Here is a 19374-nt window from a genome sequence, read left to right as displayed (position 1 = left end):
TTACTTAGACTGGACAAAATAGAGGTGTAAATCATATTTGTATGTGACTTTAGCAGGGAAAAAGATTTCTAGTATAGTTTGTCGCAAGGCCATAGACATAACAGCCAGAGTTAAAAGTGAAGGATACAGTTCTGAGTCTGAACTGCATATCCAGCAATTATCTGCAGGTAAATACTTGTTCTTTCAGTTATGTGCTCTGCTCATGGATACAGTCAACAGTGCAATTTGATACCTTTTCCACCAAGTGTAGTGTCTGGAAAGAGGAGTCTGGGAAACGCATCACAGAGCTAGTCAGGCAGGATATTTTCCCTTCAGTGCCATAATTCCTTGTGCTACCTCTGTTTGGAGCCATTGTAGGTATAAGGAGAAGAAAATGGCATAGTGCAGTGCTGCACATGAAGATTAGTGAACAGCAACATAACCTTGTGTTTTGTAAAACTCTGAAAGTCAGGATAGTGTTAATAGTATTTATGGGTTGCGAGAGTGGGAAGACACAGTAAAAAGGAAATTCTTCATCTCTATTCAAAATGCCATCAAGGATGAAATTCACTCCTGGGAGAAGGGCCAGTACTGAGATTTGGGTACTGCTTAATTTAGGCCTTCAGTGGGACTGAAGTGGTGTTTATACCCTTCAATAGGTTCTTTCATTTGGATAAATTTAATCTGAGGAATCTAAATTTTGTATGGAGAAATTTAGTTATATGCAATGTGTTATTAAATAGCAATATGATACAGCTGTGCCAATGTAACTCCTTGTGGGGATTATCTTTTGGAGTTTGGCATGCCTTTTTGAATTAATACAAACCACTTTGATAAGAAACCATGAGAAAAAAACAGAAAGCACTCACTCAGAGAGCTGCACTGATGTCAGCATGGCAGTAGATACATTGGTAAATATTCCTTCATAACAAACTCCTTCCTCGTTCTGACAAAGTCTTGTTTGGTGAGCCACATCACTGTAACGTGTTGGAGGAGAGCATTTTGTACATCCCTCCAGCCCTAGGCATGGTCTGTATTGGTAGATGCTGCCCAGAGGTTGCATTGAAGATCTTCTAGAACCTGACAGAACTGGGCACTCTGCTGTGGGGAAGTGCTCAGATGCACGTCACAGGGCAGAATTTGGGATAGTTTGCGTTGCGATACGTACGTGGCAGAGGGACTGTCAGATGGGGACTCTTGCAGATGAATCCAAGTGTTGGGTCTCTATGGTACTTTCATTACACATTCTGTTACAATAATTCTCAAGTGTCAAATGCTATGTACTTGACTTGTGTTTGCATTTAAAGCAAAAATGTATGTTAAAAACCCTGGAAAACAAACATTTAAAGTATCAGAGCATTTGTGTTGAGAAGCTGAATCTCTGTTGCGCTGAATACTAAACATTTACATATCCAAGCCTTAGGTAATGGATGTCTGAAGAATAATAAAACTGCATAAACTGACCTTCGTTCTCTGGCACCACATCTCCTTTGAAGTCTGCATGACTAAATTCAAGACAATTATGTCATCCTTCATAACAGCCAAACAAAAGTTTGGCCAAATAATAATTTTTCTCTGTATAACAGCACTGTGTTTGATTTTTGTAATGTGTGTCAATGTAGCTGTTGTTATTTACTGGGTGTTACAAGTGACAGTAAAAATCCCCTTGTTTTAAATTAATGATCAGCCATGGTAACATCTGGATTTCATTTATTTTACCTCAGTGCCCACTTCTGCTATTCTCAGTTACTTTGGTAGTACACTGCAAGGCAAGTATGGCCTGAAATCACATACACACACACACACACACAAATAATTTGCAGAACATGGTTTTTACAGTATGTGCCCATATGTGGCAGAAGCAAAACAGAGCCCTGTATAGAAGAAGGGAAACTGGCACTAACATTTTCCCCCCTGTCCAAATCTATCAGTGCCACGCTTTCAGTAAAATTCTCCGTGTACAAGGCTGCCTCTGTCAGTTAAGGGTTGTCAGCAGAGACTCAGGTTGCACATTACTGGGCCTCAGACCTCGAGGAAACCTTGGCATTCTGTCATCTCCGTCTTTGAGACTCTGCCTATGTCACCAAGTGCTTCAAAATTTTTAGTTTATTTTCTCCCATGGCCTGATTCAAGTGATCCTTGCCCAGGTCCATGTACAGTGTAATGACTTATTCTTTTTTTACTTTCAAAATGAATTATAGATTGGGTACATAGATGGGGATTAAATATTTGAAACTACCTTTATCATGTAACCTAGATTAATTTCTACAGAGAACACTGTATAGGTTCTCAAATATTGCTTTGAATGCAATGCTTGCATCTAACACTGCATTCACATGTGATGCTTTTGGAATGGGTACATCTCCCACTAGCATAGCTGGATCCAGTGGAAGTGTGATGCCTTTTGCCATCTAGTTCTATGTAAAGAGCAGCAAATCATCTAGGTTATGTTTATAGCTGTTCTAAGTTATTTTACTTGGATTCACTACAGCATTTGTGGCTTTACTTGATCATGTTACATCATGGGTACACGTGCATGTACACGCACACATTTATGTATGTGTAGGTACATACATACTTTCACAATGAATATGCTAAACGTACGTGTTGCACTTCATCTGTTGCAAAATTAAACCACTAAAGGAAAAACATTTACATTCTAATGCGGTTCAGCAAAGTTTCACTGCTGAACCATGTTAGAATTATGACTGAAGACAATAAAAACATGAAAAATTGAAGTTAAGAAGCAAACCGTGAATGCAATCCTGAGGTACAATAATACCCTTTTGTGCCCAACTGCAATTAGCTCTTGATTTAATTCCTAAATGAGCTTCCAAGATTTTGTTGGTTTAAATCATGATGTTGATGATCTTTTCCTTATTTTACTTCAATTTGGTACCGTGGTGTAGACAAATGTAATATGTAGGGTTTATGAAACCAGACAGCTAGTAAATCAATATTATTTTGCTAGTAAATTACTAAGCCGGTGCAAGCTGCTTTTAACTCTTTCCCATGGGATAAATAGTTTGAACTAGCTGGAGTTTAAATCAACACTGTGGGCACTGAATTAGTCAATGATTCTGAAGAAGGCTTTGTTGGCATAAATTTCTGCTTTGATCATCCTAGTATTTACAGCTTTTTAATTAGATACAGATCAGAACAATGACTTTTATCAAAGTAGTTTGGTAAGTGAACAACTGGACATTGTTTAGGGCTTTAGATGACATTCTGTCTGTTAATATCATGTGGCTGGTCTGAAAGCAATGATGAAGTTAGGATTATTTTAGGCATCGTCGGTGCTTTGTCAAAAGAAACTAGCTATTCTAAAAGACTGGCATGTATTGCTTTTTTAATATCATAAGTTTAATAATTTCTCAGCATATTAAAAACCAATCATTTGTTTTAGGATTAGAGAGGACAAACTTTAATTTTGCACTCGTAAATTTGAAAGAAGTGGCTCTTTTGTTCATCTTTACTTACTTCCATGTGCTGAGTGATTTGTTGGGAAGTGCTGAGCTCTTGTTGCTCAAGATTGAAGGCAGTTGGTTCCATTTTCAGTGTCAGACATTTCAGAGTTGGCTTCTGATGTAAAGTAGACCCAACGCCAGCATGAAAATTCCTCAGGGATCTTGGCAGAGCTGGGCTCTATCATTTCTGGAACAGTAGATTGGCCTAAGTACATTTTTAAAGCTTTACAGTAGGTGTTTGTAAAATTTGTAAACTTCAGCGAGCAAGACAGTTAAGGAGCCACCAATGTGTTTAGACCAACTTGTGCAGTTTACTGTTCAAATGGAGAGAGTTTATCCTCTAATTAACAATTTTTTTTTGACAAGCTCAATTTTTATGAGAAAGGGATGGAAAAGTTTGGAAATTGCTTACATTTGTTAGCTGCTTAACTATAGAGATTAGTGCTATTATACTAAATCTGCCTGCTCTTATTATTGCCTTTAAAATCTATTTAAGTAGTCCTTAGTTCTGCTTAGGTATAGCTAAGTTTAGCAATTTGCATTTTGGGTTTCTAAAATGGTGCTTGTTCCATAGTTATACTTACAACTGTGGTGTGAATTCATCCTAAGTGTAACAGCTCACTCAAGGAAACAGGCCAGTTTTCTCAAGTTCTGTGGCGCATGATTTTATTTTTTTTTTTTTACTATAATATTTAGGAGAAAATCCCTTTGCCTACACAGCATGGTGTCAAGTCATATTCCTTGTATGGTGCTATTTTGAAAGCAGCTTTGTTCTTATATGCCATTTTCACTTCAAGCTTGGTAGGCTTTTATCTGAGTTAACTTTCTTCATGGCTAAGGATGAGCTGACTTCATCTGTACTGTTGAATTTAAGGACAGTTATGTATTTTTTTTTCCCCTTGTACTGTAAGATTTGAATTATAGATTCCTCACTTCTAAATCACTTCCGTGAGGCATTCTGGAAGAAAATAGGACTGAGTCTTGTTCTCATGAGCTTACTTACGGTATTTCTTAGAGAAAATATGGATTACTAAACTGTGTTCGTCCGGTTTAGTATTAGGATATATACTAATCTCTTGCTCTTCTCTGCATCTAGTCACTCATGAAAATCATCTCAGCATTTTAATAATTTTTTTTTTTTTTTTTTGCACTTATGAAGACTTATTTACCTGGATGCAGTTCATTTAGCGATGCTTTTATTGCTTTGCCATATGTTTGCTGACAGATAGCCCTTAGGTTGGTGTTCCTATGCGCTGGTTTTCTGGGAGGGGCAGTAAAGATTCTGAAACACCATTTGATTAAGTTGTGCCTTCCTATGGTGTCAAAAATAAAATAGTAATGTGAATGTAGTGCTTTTGTTTATCTATCCAAGGTCTGCTTGGATGCACACTGAAGTGAACTGGAATAAAAAATTGTCTGTATAAATAGTTGTTTCAATAAAGCTTTGATGAACTCTTCATGTACTCTCATTTGTGATTGTATTGGGGCAGAGTAAATATCAGTCTATATTCTCTGTCACCTGATATAAATGACTCATTGCCTCATTTTATCTACAGTATGACTTTCACTCATAATAATGTTAATAGCTGTTAAATCATTATGTTTGCAGTAGTTTATGTGCAAATTCTATCACCACAGTGATTGGAGAAATTGGTGTTTTCATCTCAGTGTGGGTGTAATTTAGGGTTCTAAAAATCTCAATTTCTTTATGATAACAGGCCCATCATATGTCTGGCAACTCAGGGAATCATTGTTTGACATTTTGTTATAAAAATCTGTGCGTGTTTTTTCAAGAGAAATTTTAAAGTTTGCAGGGACAGATGAATGAAAGTAGGATGTAGATGAAACAGCTGCTGAACAATTGTAGTGAAGTCAAAGAAATGCTTGGGGAAATCCTGAATTTGATTTTCCTATGCTTTCTTCATGAAGAAAATCATAAACCAAAATGTACTCTCTTATAGCAGGACATCATTTAATAATTTGTATCATATTACTTTTTGATATTGAACTAATGTGCTAAGCTACCTTGTAAAATGTTTTGAGAATTTTCTCTGGGAAATGTCAATTTTCTTAAACAAGATAACATGCAGGTGAAAAATGATATTTTTAAGGGGTCAAGCAGAATTTTGTTTTTTGTCACAAATCTTTAATTTTAATTTTTATCTCTGGTAATAGTGTTTTTGAAGCCTGTGTAAGTGAATTTAAACTTAAATCAGTGTTTAACTGCTGTGGCCTAAAAATCTCTCTTTATGCCTTTTCCCCTGATCTCTTCCAAATTAATAGCACTTTTTGTAATGAAGTTATATTCTTGGTTTGATTCCCTGATTGCAATTCTGGGCATGTACTTTATGAAAGATTTGAGGTGCTTAATTTCTGTATTACTACTGAGTGCAGACACACTTCAGAAGTTAAAAGGACACTTTCGTCCTCTCAGTAGTCCTGGATATGAAACTCCTTTGATCAGGATTTCAGAAAGCCCAGCAGCCTGCTCAGAACATGATGCCTGGTCTGGCTGCTTGAGGTCAATTTTGTAGTTCCTACACAGTGTGCTGGATATATATATGCTGGGAATGACAGTGTATTTGGACATACCAGTCCGTCAGCAGAAAGCATCGCATCAAATACACTGTATCTTCAAAGACTCTGCTTCCTCTCCCATGTAATTATTATATATTAAAATAGTAAATAGATTTGAGATACTGTGAATAAGCAGCAAAGTAATATACTCAATACTATTAATGCCGAGCAGTAGAATATGTGCCAAATCAATTAACGTTTAGGGTTTTTTTTTCTCCTTCATCTTCCATTTTTTTTTCAGACGTCCAGAATTACTCGCTCTGATGAAGATAAAGACGGCTCCTGGGATGCCTGGGGGGCCTGGAGTGATTGCTCACGGACATGTGGGGGGGGAGCCTCTTACTCACTGAGGAGATGTTTAAATGGCAGGTAAGCCACATGCTGATGTGTATTTATTCTTCTGCAGCTCTGCCATATTTCCCTGTCCTCTGATGGTGTCTATAGAGAGGCATTGTTGCTTCTGTTTCTGGAACCAAGTGCTATGTGTAGGTCAAGTGTTATGAAATCCTGCTTTTATTTTTTTTTTTTTTGCAATGTATTAGATAAATATCTGAGTCTTCAACTCTGATAGAACTTTAGTGTGTTACTAAGTATGATTGTGGAATAACAAGAATGATTTATTTCATACAGACAAATACTGAGAGAAGTCTCTGTCACCACAATATAAAGTGTATGGTGAATTACCTGCATATGAATTAGCCTGCACTTGAACATCCTACGTTTCTTCCCATGTCTTCCATCTGCTAAAAAAAACAAGTGACTTACTCCACGTATAGGTGTATCAAATGCTGCTTTCTGTTAGGGGAACTTTTCTTCTGCCAGTTCTTTATATGCAGTGGCCCTGCTGGCCATATGTTTTCATGGATAAGCCTCAGTGTAGCTTGAAGAAAGCAGTGTATGTGGTGAAAACAATTTACCTCAGTAGTAAAGCTGGATTAATGTAGGACTTGTTGCTACAATCCTAAAAGTATGAGTAATGCAATAAGCTTGTAGTCAGGCGAGAAGAGATCCCAACCAGCTTAGACGCATCTGTGCTGGTGTCCATAATTGCTTGCTTGAATTATTCTTAATCATTTTTAAAACTGCTGATCATGTTTAAATTCCTATTTTGTTGAGATTTTTTACATTGAATGCAATATTGCCCAGGAAGTCAATTTTTCTTAAAGAAGGCTTGTAGTGTGGTATGCTAGTTAAGTGCAAAGTGTATGAAATACATAGCTGAAGATGATTGATTAAAACACTGCCTGTTTCTTTTAGTGCAAAATGCACAAAGATCTTTGAGAAAAGTAATATTTCCAGCAAGAAGCCGTGATATTCTACCAGTGTGCTAGGGCCTGTGAAATGAGCTCAATAAATTGTAGCAATATAAATTCCACTGTGGTTTTATTAATATTTTTAATGTGTCCCCCTGTGAAAAACATGTGTTTTCCATACCTTGACAAATGTGTAGTTTAAAAGACTTTTTCTATGTTTTATTGTTGTTGTAATATCCAGGAAATGCACAATTGTGAAACAAAGTTTTCACATTTGTATGTATCATAAACATTTTTAGCTTGCACATTGTGATGCAATCATTCTTGCAAAAGATTGGAAATCTGAGACATCTAATATCTTGAGCTTGGAGAGCTGTACCTTCAGCTGAGCTGGTTGAACTCTTGCTCCAGGAATCCATTGCTTTTTCCTTTTCCAATTATATTTTTCAATCCATCACACATATTAAAGAATTTTTTAATATTTGCAATAAATTTTAATGCAAAAATGGAAAATTTAGTCTGAGCTGTAAACTACCAGCTATACATTCATGCATTCTTTAATGTCAGGCAGATCTTTTTGGAATTGAAGGGATTATGCCAAAACACTTTTCCTGATTTTAGAAACATCACTAATTATAATTTCCTGTCAAGTAATTTTAAATATGCTTTCAGTTCTTTCAGGGGCTTGATTCTGCCATCCTTACGAAGAAGAATATCATACTCTGTGCAAAAGTGCCAATCGGTTATCAAGAAGTTTGGCAAACTGTGTCCCTAAAAAAAGTGTGAAACCCACACATCCCCATACTTACGAGACCACAAGAAATAATCATGACTTTACTATATGCCTGTTACTTCAGCTACTAACAACAGATTTTGCCGGGATTTCAAGATTCACATGCATTGGGCACCTTAGAAATGTATGCAGTTCATGAGAATTGTATTTCATTTAAAATTATGAATTCTACTCGTGGTTTTGGGTCAGTAAAATTACACGCTGTTCTTCAAAAATATTGTATTGGGTTTTGGGAGAAAGGAAAGATTTGAGGCTGTTTTTTCTTTCCTGAATAAAACAGGAGAAGGAAAATTAATGCTCATTAGCCCTATGCGTTATTTAAGGATTGCTGAGATATTCTGATCCTCTTTTCCTCTAGGTTGCATCCTGTGGATTAGAAGTAGCTTTGCTGAAGTCAGCATAGATCAGACTTAGGGATGCCTTGTGAAATCTTTTTCAAAAAATAAATGTGTTTTTCATAAGGTTTGCAGTAAACTGGGCTTACAGGGAAAGCCACACATTCTTTGCTGAAGAGAGACAGAAGTGTAACCTGTTCACTCCCCAGATCCCCTTTGCATTTAAACCTTGTATTCTGAGTCCAAATTATGGTAGGGCAGTAGCAATAAAAGTCTAATTTTCAAGAGAATAACTAGCTGTAAAACAGGCAGGGTTGTGTTTTGCTGTTACACAGTGTAACCGTTTTTGCTCTGTTTTTCAGGAACTGTGAAGGTCGGAATATTCGATACAAAACCTGCAGTAGTAATGTGAGTCTGGCCTTTAATCCTGTTTTACTTATTCAAACAATGTGTTAAAGTTTAAGAAATGCTGCTTCTTGTTTAAAACCTTATGGTGCATAATTTTCTTTCCATCATTATTACCATTTTTAAAGATTTCAGTCTGCATGACACCATGAGGTCTCAAATTTAGGCTTCCCAAAAGGACATTTTCTTTTGAAATTATAGTGCCAATTGTGATTCAGAATGTTTTATATCATTTATTAGGAAAGTTACACATTTTTGAGGATTAAAAAATCAGTTCTCATCTTAAACTAGCAAGTTCTTTTCCTGGGGGTTCTGTCTTTCAGATGAAGCATTAAACTGAGCTCCTGATCATTTGTGATCATTAGTGATACCGTGACATTCTTCACATGAGCAAAGAGCTTAACTACCCACGTCCTTTTCAAATATTAAATTGGATAATTAGTCCTTACGTTCATCCTGTTTGCCTGAGCCCAAATCATTATATGTCCATATGCAAAAGCATGTATATTTAGGTACAATGGCATAGGCAGTTTCTATAACTGAATGTAAAGCTGGAGTTTTGACTATACAGTTCCTGTTACTGTGATGCAATCACATTTTATTTTTACAGACACATTTTATGCAAACCAGTCACATACAACATACTTCATGACTTGTGCTCAACTGATTTGTAGTGATGCTTTGTGTGTTCAAACAGCTGCTGCCTTTCACTCCAGATGTTGTAGTCTGTTCAAGGTGTGCAGTTACCTTACAGTACAATGCGAAATTCCTATAGTCCCATTCTAGAAAAGAGAGAAGGTAGTTAAGTGATTAAAGCAAAAGACTCATATTTATTTATTTATTTATTTTTACAGTAGTGCATTTGATTAATCTGCTTCCACCTCTGGGAGAAAGACAGCAATTTTCACACAAATAGCCCTTAAAAGGTGAGGCCTGCAGTTGCTTTGGGTTGAATTATACCCAGGCACGAGCAGGTGATACTCATGTCATTGCCAACCCTGTGATTTCTGCCAGCAGCAGGCAGCTGTGAAACATGACATGTTCTCCTTAGGAAGCCTGACACTGGAAGTTGCCCAGTAAATATGTTGAATCAGTGTATCCCCTGGGAGAACTGGCCGTTCCCACTCTTCAGTTTGCCACACTTAGTTTCTTCTGTGCCAGTTGGCTTCTGCCCTCCTCCAGAACAAGGCTTGCTAGCACCTTGAATTGCTCCAACACTCCACTCCTCAGTGTTGGATGGATTTTCCACCACAGCGGCTTGCAGCCTAAGTTTCTGCTGGCTGAAGCTAGTGGAAGTGATTAATGAATCAGGCCTGGTGCATGCAAAAATCAGATTCTGGAGACAAACCCTGTCACTTGCCTTTCAGAAGAAAAGGCCTAGCAGCTTTGTGCGCTATGTCCTTAGCTCATAAATAAAAATGCCACGTGCAAAAATGCCATAATCTTTTCAAGCTGTGTGATAAGCTAAATTGCAGCCAGCCAGTATGTACACAATAACCAAACTGCCACTGTAAAATCTTGCTTGCTACGTTCCTTATCTAGAGATCTAGTTGTATGCATTGTATACAATTAATGGCCTTTGATTGCTTGATCCTGTGCCCTGCAGCCTCCTGTGCAACAGTACAAATAAGTCAACATAGTACATCTTGTTCCTCTAGCGATAGGACTAGAGAACTACCCAGTGTACAGAAAAAAAAGAGAAAGATGAGATCAATTTGGGCATGATTTATTTTTAAAGCTGAGGTCTACATGCTTTTAGGGTACGTAAGAGCAATTGTGGACACTGTTCATTCTAAGGATTATGCAGTAAAAAACTGATGGAAATGAAGGCACGCTATGGTTCAGCATAGAGAAAATTAAGATGATTACCATATCCTTTCTGAACTCCCAGGGAGTTTTTCTGAAGTCACTGGGGCCTGTTTTTTAACTTTAGGTCTTATTTTAAAGTGATAAGTGGCAAGTGTTTTGTATGCGAGTCTGTCTGAATTTATGATGATTCAAATGTTAATTTCCAGACAGGAAGCTGCCTTTACAGTTCTGCTTTTGGGGCATGTCTGAAAGGGATCATGTTTCTATTTCAGTTCAGATACAGCCAGAATCTCTCAGGAATGGTTTTTCCTAGATTATGGATCAGATAATGAAGAACTCCTGAGAAAAATACATTTCATGAGATTTCCACTGTTAATACAGTTGATCGTTGAATTCGACGTCACTGAATTTAAACCTGGTATTAGACCGTACTTAACCTTGAAATGGGAGTTTACACCTAATGTAAACCTGGGACTGCTACTCAGTTTTGTTTCAAATGATATAATTTTCCCCAAAGCATTATTTCTAATGAATGCTTCTCACTTTAGGAGTAAAATTTTAGTTTGAAAATTAAGAGTTTATACTCGCTTCTTTCCATATTAGTAGGTATTATTGTTAACCACATGAGACATTCAATATATATACACTGTGTAAAGTTGTCTGCAAATGTAATTTTGCTACATGATACATTACACCACTAACATCTATATTGGGGAGTACAAATGAAGCTCAACTTAATATGTGTGTCATTCTCATGAAAAGACCAAGAGTCATTTTACCATAAAATTGGTTTCATCTGGATTTGTAATAGAATAGTAGTAAGTTCATTGAACTCCAGCATAGTTCCAGAGTAAAATTAGCGATATTTCAATCAAAAAATTAATTCAAGGTCTTAGCAGCAAAATAATTGCAGAGATTAAGGCATATGTATAGCCTGCTTATCTTTTTATCCTAACTGAAATGCCAGGTGCATGATTTCCTAAAACTGTGTGTATGCTTTCAGCTTTTCTTATAGGAACTTTAGAGAAATAAACTATATAAACGATTCATTATATGCTGTTCAATGAGATTTTCAGTATTTCTTAACCCCCTTTTTTTATATTTCCATTTTTGTATATACTATTACATTCTAATGCTATGATGTGCACTATATGGAAGTGTTTAAGATAATCCTTTAGGGTCCTATTCATAGAACAAGTTATTTGGGCCATTTCCCCATAAATTTCACATTCTTATGTGCTAAAAAGTCACTTACGCATTTACCAGAGTGACCCTTCTACAGTAAGAAAAACCACAATTTTGTAACAGATTTGCCCATGTTTAATTCCGTTATAAACTTTTATTACATGCAGATAATGCTCACACTTATTCAAAATACTCGTCAGGTTATTGTCTCAGCATCCACTTTTTAACTAGCTCATTTATACCATTCAGAAAATCTTGGCTGAACTGTGTCTACTTTAGACCTATAATATTTCACCTTGAGTTGCATAGTTTCTCTCTAATCTGTTCATTTATTTATTTTATACTTATAATGCTGATGCACCGTATGGCTCTCATGGCTAGGGTTTCTACCTCAGGTATCTTGATTTTTACTAAGTGGCCTGAAAATTATGTAGGAAAAACATAGAACCTGAAGCTAATTTCAAAAAGAAAACAGAACAATGACTTCATTGGTTTTGGCTAGGTTTCAACAAAATGAGATTCAAAGAATAAAACTAGACAAAGGGCTAGACTTTCTTTGGTGTCATCATTTTTTACTGGGAATTTTCTTGCCTTCTCTTTTGTGCTTTTTTCAGTGGAGTAATTGTTGGCAGGAGTCACAGGGTCTGATGCAACCTTCATATTTTGTACATGAACATTACCTACAAAGATACAGATTTCCCAGGTTAGCTTTGTTTTCAAAGGCTAAGAGTGCTCACTGCCAAAACTAAAATGATACATTTCATAAGAAGCCAGGCCTTGAATGCAGTAGTTTTTAATCATCTGTCACAAAAGGAATGGGATTATATATATATATGTATGTATTTTAACCTGCATGGTAGTCATGTCTGAAGCATCTTTTTCAGATCTGTCTGTCTAATAATATGTTCATAAGTCATGCCATAAATACACTTCATTCCACTGCAAGACCTGGATGTGATTATTTTGCCAACATTTTCATGTATTAGATCTCATAGATATGTCTTCAGCTCCTTGTGTAGTTATGAACTTACAAACAGCCTGACTATGGTTCAGTGGAGTGATTGTAAAATAAAAGCTATTGCTGCAATTAGGAAATACGACAAAGCCTGAAATTAGTAGCAAAAATACTTAACAAACAAGAAAAAATGTAGAATATTGAGAGGGAAGAGGGAATGACGGAATAAATTGATGTCTGAAATAATTTAAAGCCAAAATGACCTGCAAACAGGACAAAGATTGGGGCCCATGTATCACTGTCTGACAGTGTGGCCTTGCCCACTTCCCCAGCATGCTTCACCCTTGCTTACCCCTCCCACATCTTGCCCCCCCTGGTCCCCCCCACCCTTTCCTTTCCATTTTTTAAACTCCCTCGTATTTTTCTGACCCACTCTAATGGAATTAACCTGAAGTTTACAAGTCCTCTTGTTGTGTTGATTACATTCCTTTCTGTGCCTAGTTGTCTTTCTGTTTAGTTAATAAACTCCTTTCTTTATACAAATATGTATTGTTCCCAGGAAAACAGGAATCTGAACTTGGTTGCCATCCAAATACTTATATAATGCAAATGATAATAATTTCAGCCCTTAGATATCCCTTTGTGATGCTCTTTTTATGCTCCTGCTTTTGAACACAGCTCAAACATAAAGCAGGTGGAACTGGCAGATGAATCGAGCTGCCAGGATTGCTTTGTGTTTTTTAAAGATGCTAAAACAGAATAGGGAGATGAGAATTCGCTTGCTCTCAAAGCAGCCAGGAAGTGAGTAGAAGGAAGGAGCTGCATTGTGTTGAATCAATGAGAAACATACAGTAACCACGGATTGACATCCTGACATTGTGGTGTTTGTGTCTTGGCATTGCATCAACACTGAGTGATAATGAATTGTAACAACAGCCTGTCAAAACTCAGCCTAAGGCCATTGCTCTGCCTATTTTACAGATATCTCTTTAATTCTTTGTGATGAAAATGTAGCTGTGCATGGCTGAATAACACTACTCCGAAATATTTCTTCTAACTTTACCTAACTTCCACTTATTATTTTTATCCTTAGCTACTCCTCTATTTGCAACGGTGGAAGGGAACCATATGGTATCCATATGAACTCTGAAGTCCTCTCTGCTTTTTAGACTTGCTATTGCGGAAAATGAGAGGTGACAGATAAGTCAGAGCCAAATTCTGCTCTCATTTACACCAGTGCAAACTTAGTGAATTTCTCAGGAGTGACACTGCAGTAAATAAGGGTGGTTTCTAACAGTATTTGCTTGATGTTTTTAGAAGCTCTCACTTGTGGGATTTTGCCGAGGTAAAACTCTCAAAGAATTACAGTAACTATAATTTCTCCTTGTCTTATTCCATCATTTTATAGGGTTTTTTTTAGAAAAATACGGCTCCAACTAGAATTATCCTAGATTAAAAATAATGCAAAATGTATTAACATCATTCTCAGTTATTCTCACTGTAAGGTGTAGCACTGGGCAGAGTGGAAAAGCATTGATGGGAATGCTCAGTGAGTTGCTTGGTGCTCAGTTGCAAAAACGCCATGTGTTGATCAATAGAGAAAATACTGATTTTAGCATGTATTTTATGCAGACTACAAATAAGCCAGAGACGTTTTTAGGTTACTGTTTCCAATGGTGAAAAAAATCTATGGCATTGGCAAAGTATTAAGCTAATTCAGTGCCAATTTACGCAGATTTGTATGAGCAAATTGGTGTCAGGACAACATTGTTGAAGGCATCAGACTGGAATTTGAATCTTTCTAATGTATGTTTTAATCTCCAGTACTGTGTCATGCACAGTATTAATATTTCATTAGCTTTTTTCAGGGAAGGTTCAGTTCACTGATAAGGTTGAAGCTGTGTTCAGGATTGGTATTGTTAACTAATACTTGGTAATAAGTTCCACGAGTTCAGCTGACACATCACAATCTTTCAGTCTTGCATCCAATGAAAACAAAACTTCGTTAAAATCAGCCTCACATCTGGCTTATATGTGCAGTTGGAATTCTTGGAAGAATATCCTTTCAGTCTGGCGTATGGACTGTTTGACACTGGACATACTTTCAAATGAAGTCTTTAGTGAGAAATTGTTTGACACACTAACTCCTTTGTCAGTACTTTACCAAAGTTATTTTCAAATAAATCAGTATTCATCTCCATTCCTGTCACCATAGTTTAATATTAACATCATTGTTTGGGTGTAATGCTTTATGTAGAAAAAATATTTTAGAATATTTTATTTCAAACAGTTCCCATATTTGGTCTTTCAACTGTGTTTGCTGAGGCTCTGTATGGGAGGAGGTACGGAACTGTCTCATTAGATCTGGAACTATAAAATCAATAGTTACCAATTTGAAGTATATGTTATTTCAACAAAGTAAGCCTTACTGCTTCTATGAGGTAAAGGTGGTTTGTAATTAGACTAAAGGACTAAGTACTGGAAGTTGTGGTGTCTCCTTCTAATTCTCTTGTCCCCTTTCTGAGCAATACTGAACATGTAATCAGACAATTATTTTTTTCTTTATGTATAAGTAGCAGTAATACCTCTTTCATTACTCTGACATATAAATTGATGAATGAGTGCAGAGCCCTCAGAAATCCTTAAGTGGAAAAAGCTATTGAAAAGAGAAATATTACATGTCAGACATCTCATTATAGTCACTTAAATATACAGATTCTTTTAGAAGCTAATTTGTATTACAGAGCCAGAATTTCAGTGTACTACATAGTGTCATATAAAGTAACATTTTTAATTATTCTCTCATATCAGTAATGTTGGTATTACTGGAATATGTGTAATAGTCTGTTACTTGCACTTCAAGCAATGGATTAAGTAACCTAAACTGTTTTAATACACACAGTAAAACTTTGCAATATGTTGTATTTGTCATAGCAGTTCAATTCTTGAACCAAGCCTCCCTAAATAGATTCTGTGTAATTCATCAGATAACTTTATTGCAAATGCAAAGTATTCCCTTCTTAAAAAAATATTTCCTTTGGTTTGTTTTTTAGGACTGCCCTTCAGATGTTGGTGACTTTAGAGCACAACAGTGTTCAGCCTACAATGATGTCAAATACCAGGGACATTTTTATGAGTGGATCCCTGTGTATAATGATCCTACTGCACCATGTGCCCTGAAATGTCAAGCTCTGGGAAAGAACTTGATTGTGGAGCTTGCCCCAAAAGTACTAGATGGTACTCGTTGCAATATTGAATCCTTGGATATGTGCATCAGTGGAATATGTCAGGTATGTTCATGGTATAAATCTAATTGTGACCTTTGTTGTGAGACGCTTTGAACATTAAGTGAGCACTTTTTGGTTAGTTTTCATCTTCATGTGTCAGTTTACTTTTGATGTATCTGCAAGTACTGCTAGACGGATTGTAGATAACTTAACTTTCTCACAGAAGTTCCTGACTGCATACAGAAGTTCCTGACTGCCTTAGCCACTGATATTTTTTTTTGTGTAAAGGTCAATAACATTCACGCGCTCTTTCATTTAGACATATAAAACTTAATGAAATTAGTTATACTAGTTATAGCTTTCTAACCTTTGGTGTATCTGTCAGGGTGTGATGAATTATGTAGCCTTCCATTTTATTTGACTCTTTCTCTGAGTCTTACATCTCATGAACTTTAAGAAGAAAATTTGACATTTTATGGGATCCAGCCCAGAATGGCAGGTCTGAGTGTGTATGTCTGTCTTGTTGTATGAGTGAATGAGTATATGTTGTGAATGAATTAATTGACTGTTAGTATCTTTTTACTGAGAATCTACATTTCTAGTTCTATTTTTTTATTATTATTTATTAAAGCTATGCTATCGACTTTATACAGTTGGTATAAAAATTAAGTTATAATATTTGAGGCTTGCCAGCTTTGCCCATGTCTCATTAGTAAAGAAATACTGCGATCTTAAGTTTTATGAACAGAACAATTTTATATATAATGGATATGTTCTTGCAGTTAGTTTTCTTTCTCTGCAAGTGGTTGTTACTCTGTTAAATGCCTAAAATGTATGTGACTCAAAAATGCAGGATATGGCCCAGTGAGCAAAATAGCTCCATTATAGGGGAAAATTTGACACATTTGGCAGAAGACTTGTGCACGGATTATGGCAACACTAATATGTGATCTGGACCTTGCTTTGGGTTTTATGTGACTTCTATGTATACTGTGTTTCCAATACCAGTCATGCCAACACACAATGCATCTGCTGCTTCTGAAATAGAAGAAGAATTCCTTACAGTTTTCCTCTTTAAGAGACCCCATTTGTCAATAGTACTCCACCGTGGTATCCAACGGTGGTCATTACCCTGCACATTTAAAATAGGATATACTTCTATAAACTCTGGAAGCACTTGCCAAATAATACATTTCTTTTGCAGTATTCTTAGTGATGTCTCCTCTTCTTTTACAAGCTTTCACCCCAGAGGATGTCAAAGCCTTTTATAGGTGATACGTCTACAGCAGCCTTTGCTGTTTGTGTCCACTGCAGCACAGAAGTGTCATGAATGTAACGGAGCCCTGTGTTTTTCAGAGGCTTGTGAGACTCTTGCTCAGAGTGCTATGGGGTTTCCTATGTTTCCCACAGTGACCTCCAACATCGAATATCTTATATATATAGCATAAAATATACATATACATACCATACAATATACATATACATTTATACATATAAAATCATATACATAGCATAGAATTCACTTTGCCTAGAGTGGATCCAATTTTGTGAAGAACAGTTGAAAGATACACTTAAAAGGGCGGCCTTCAGTACTTCTTGTTAGTATTTTGCAGTATTCATATATATATTATACATCAAATGCTTGGAAATTTAAATAATCCATTTTTAAAGTACCCTAGGTAGTGGCAGAAGAAATTAATCATTCCTGTAGCAGGCACTGGAGCATTTTTCAATGTTAATGAGAATTGATTACTTTTCTCCATCTCTTCAATTTTTTTTTTTTTTTCATTATTTCTTCTAATTACACAAAAATATTTTTCAACATGAGAGGGCATCTTCAGGGGAAAAAAAACCAACCAAACAAACGCCATGTTTAGGATGTGCACTGTGCTGTGACTTACACAATTTAATACATTTATAACTTAACCTCATAAGCTGTTAGGTGCTTTCACTTTATTTCCTTTAAGTCACGGGCTATTGCTGAGGCATTTTTGCACAAAGGGAAAATTTCTCCTTTTTAAGGTCTATTTGATAATTTAGTGTTGGATAATTTTATTGAGATAAAAATAAGTATCTAGGCATTTAAATAACCTTTTTCTCTTTGTGGAAATTTTGGGGGGCAGAATGGAAAGTTTGATTACTCGTGAAAGGGACTGTGGGAGGTTGGGGTCTTCCTCAGAAACCAACACTGAACTTTCTTGCTACTCCTGTTCAAGCAGGAAAAGAAAACAAATTGACATCTAATATTTCCTGGAGAAATACGGTTATTTAGTCAACTGCTGTTGAGAGAGACAGCAAAATTGGGATTCTATACAATTGTTGCTGTAAGACCACTCTTTTGGATTCTGACATATACTTGGCACATTCTGCAAATAACTTGGCAAGTGTTTTTACAGTTAACTCATCTAAATAAATGTGTCATACTGCTGATGTGGATAACTTTGCTTTTATGCCTGGGAAGACCAAAGAGTTAGAATAAGGAGACTGGTTTGCCTGAGTCCTTTTCCAGCTGGTGCTGGTTTTGCTCATTTATTGTCTCAAAGTTGGTAGGTTTTATAAGATCTTAGCTTCCCTACCTTCCCCTCCCCCCCCCGCCCCCCAACATAATTTCACTTTCATCTATTTTATTATTCTTGGTGAGGTATGGCTGCATCACTAAATCTGCCTCTTGGATTCTTGTCTAGACTCTCTCCTTGGCAGCATATGAATTTACAAAGATGGTGAGTTCCTCTTGCCCAGCTTCAATCCTCATTCTCTGCAAAACACAAATTCTGATTCTCTTCCCTTAACAAGCAGAATCAAACTGAATAATGCTCTGTCAAAGAAAATCGTGAGACAATAAAATTGCTCTCTGGATAGGAGGTTTGAGGCTTCAGGGGAAGTAAAATCTAAAGGTGATGGAGCAGGGACAAGTTTATTCGGAAAGTTAATAAGTTGTTTTGGGGTTGCTTGAGGCTTAACTCAGCCAAACCATTTGATCATGTTTTAGTCTGCTACTGCTGTGCTTCTGTTACCAAAGCAAATATCTGGGGTTGTTGTGTTATATGGGGACAGGTAAAAACTTCACTGCCGGGTGGATTTTCACACTTAACTTCTGATATTTTTTTCTAGTCTCTGCACAACTCCCAACACATTTTTTCATATAATATATTCCTGCTGTGCCCATCTGGATGTGGGTGGAGACATTTAAAAACATCTGCATGTCAGACACATATGTGGGCAACATTTGCCCAGTTACTCAGCCTGCTTTGGGGCCCTGCCTCTCCTTGATTTTTGTTTTTAATTCATGCAGACCTGCTTTTTTTCTACCAGAATGCAAAATGGGATGTTACTTCTGTCAGTACCTGAAATGGTTACAGTGATAATTTTCCTAATATGGAGTAATGGGC

The 19374-nt window shown here is 36.5% G+C and overlaps 1 protein-coding gene across 1 annotated transcript in view; it reads left to right on the top strand.

Moving 5' to 3' along the window:
• ADAMTSL3 (ADAMTS like 3) overlaps nt 1-19374 on the top strand; it is a 188784-nt gene that overhangs the window by 80073 nt on the left and 89337 nt on the right. The window contains exons 4-6 of the mRNA XM_032982930.2: nt 6265-6392; nt 8767-8812; nt 15812-16048. Coding sequence (XP_032838821.2) covers nt 6265-6392; nt 8767-8812; nt 15812-16048 — 411 coding nt within the window. The remainder of the gene's footprint in view (nt 1-6264; nt 6393-8766; nt 8813-15811; nt 16049-19374) is intronic.

Source organism: Tyto alba, unplaced genomic scaffold (genome assembly GCF_018691265.1).
Source record: "Tyto alba isolate M040663 unplaced genomic scaffold, T.alba_DEE_v4.0 Super-Scaffold_41, whole genome shotgun sequence".
In the NCBI taxonomy this organism is placed as follows: domain Eukaryota; kingdom Metazoa; phylum Chordata; class Aves; order Strigiformes; family Tytonidae; genus Tyto; species Tyto alba.
This window is presented reverse-complemented; position numbering and strand designations above follow the sequence as displayed.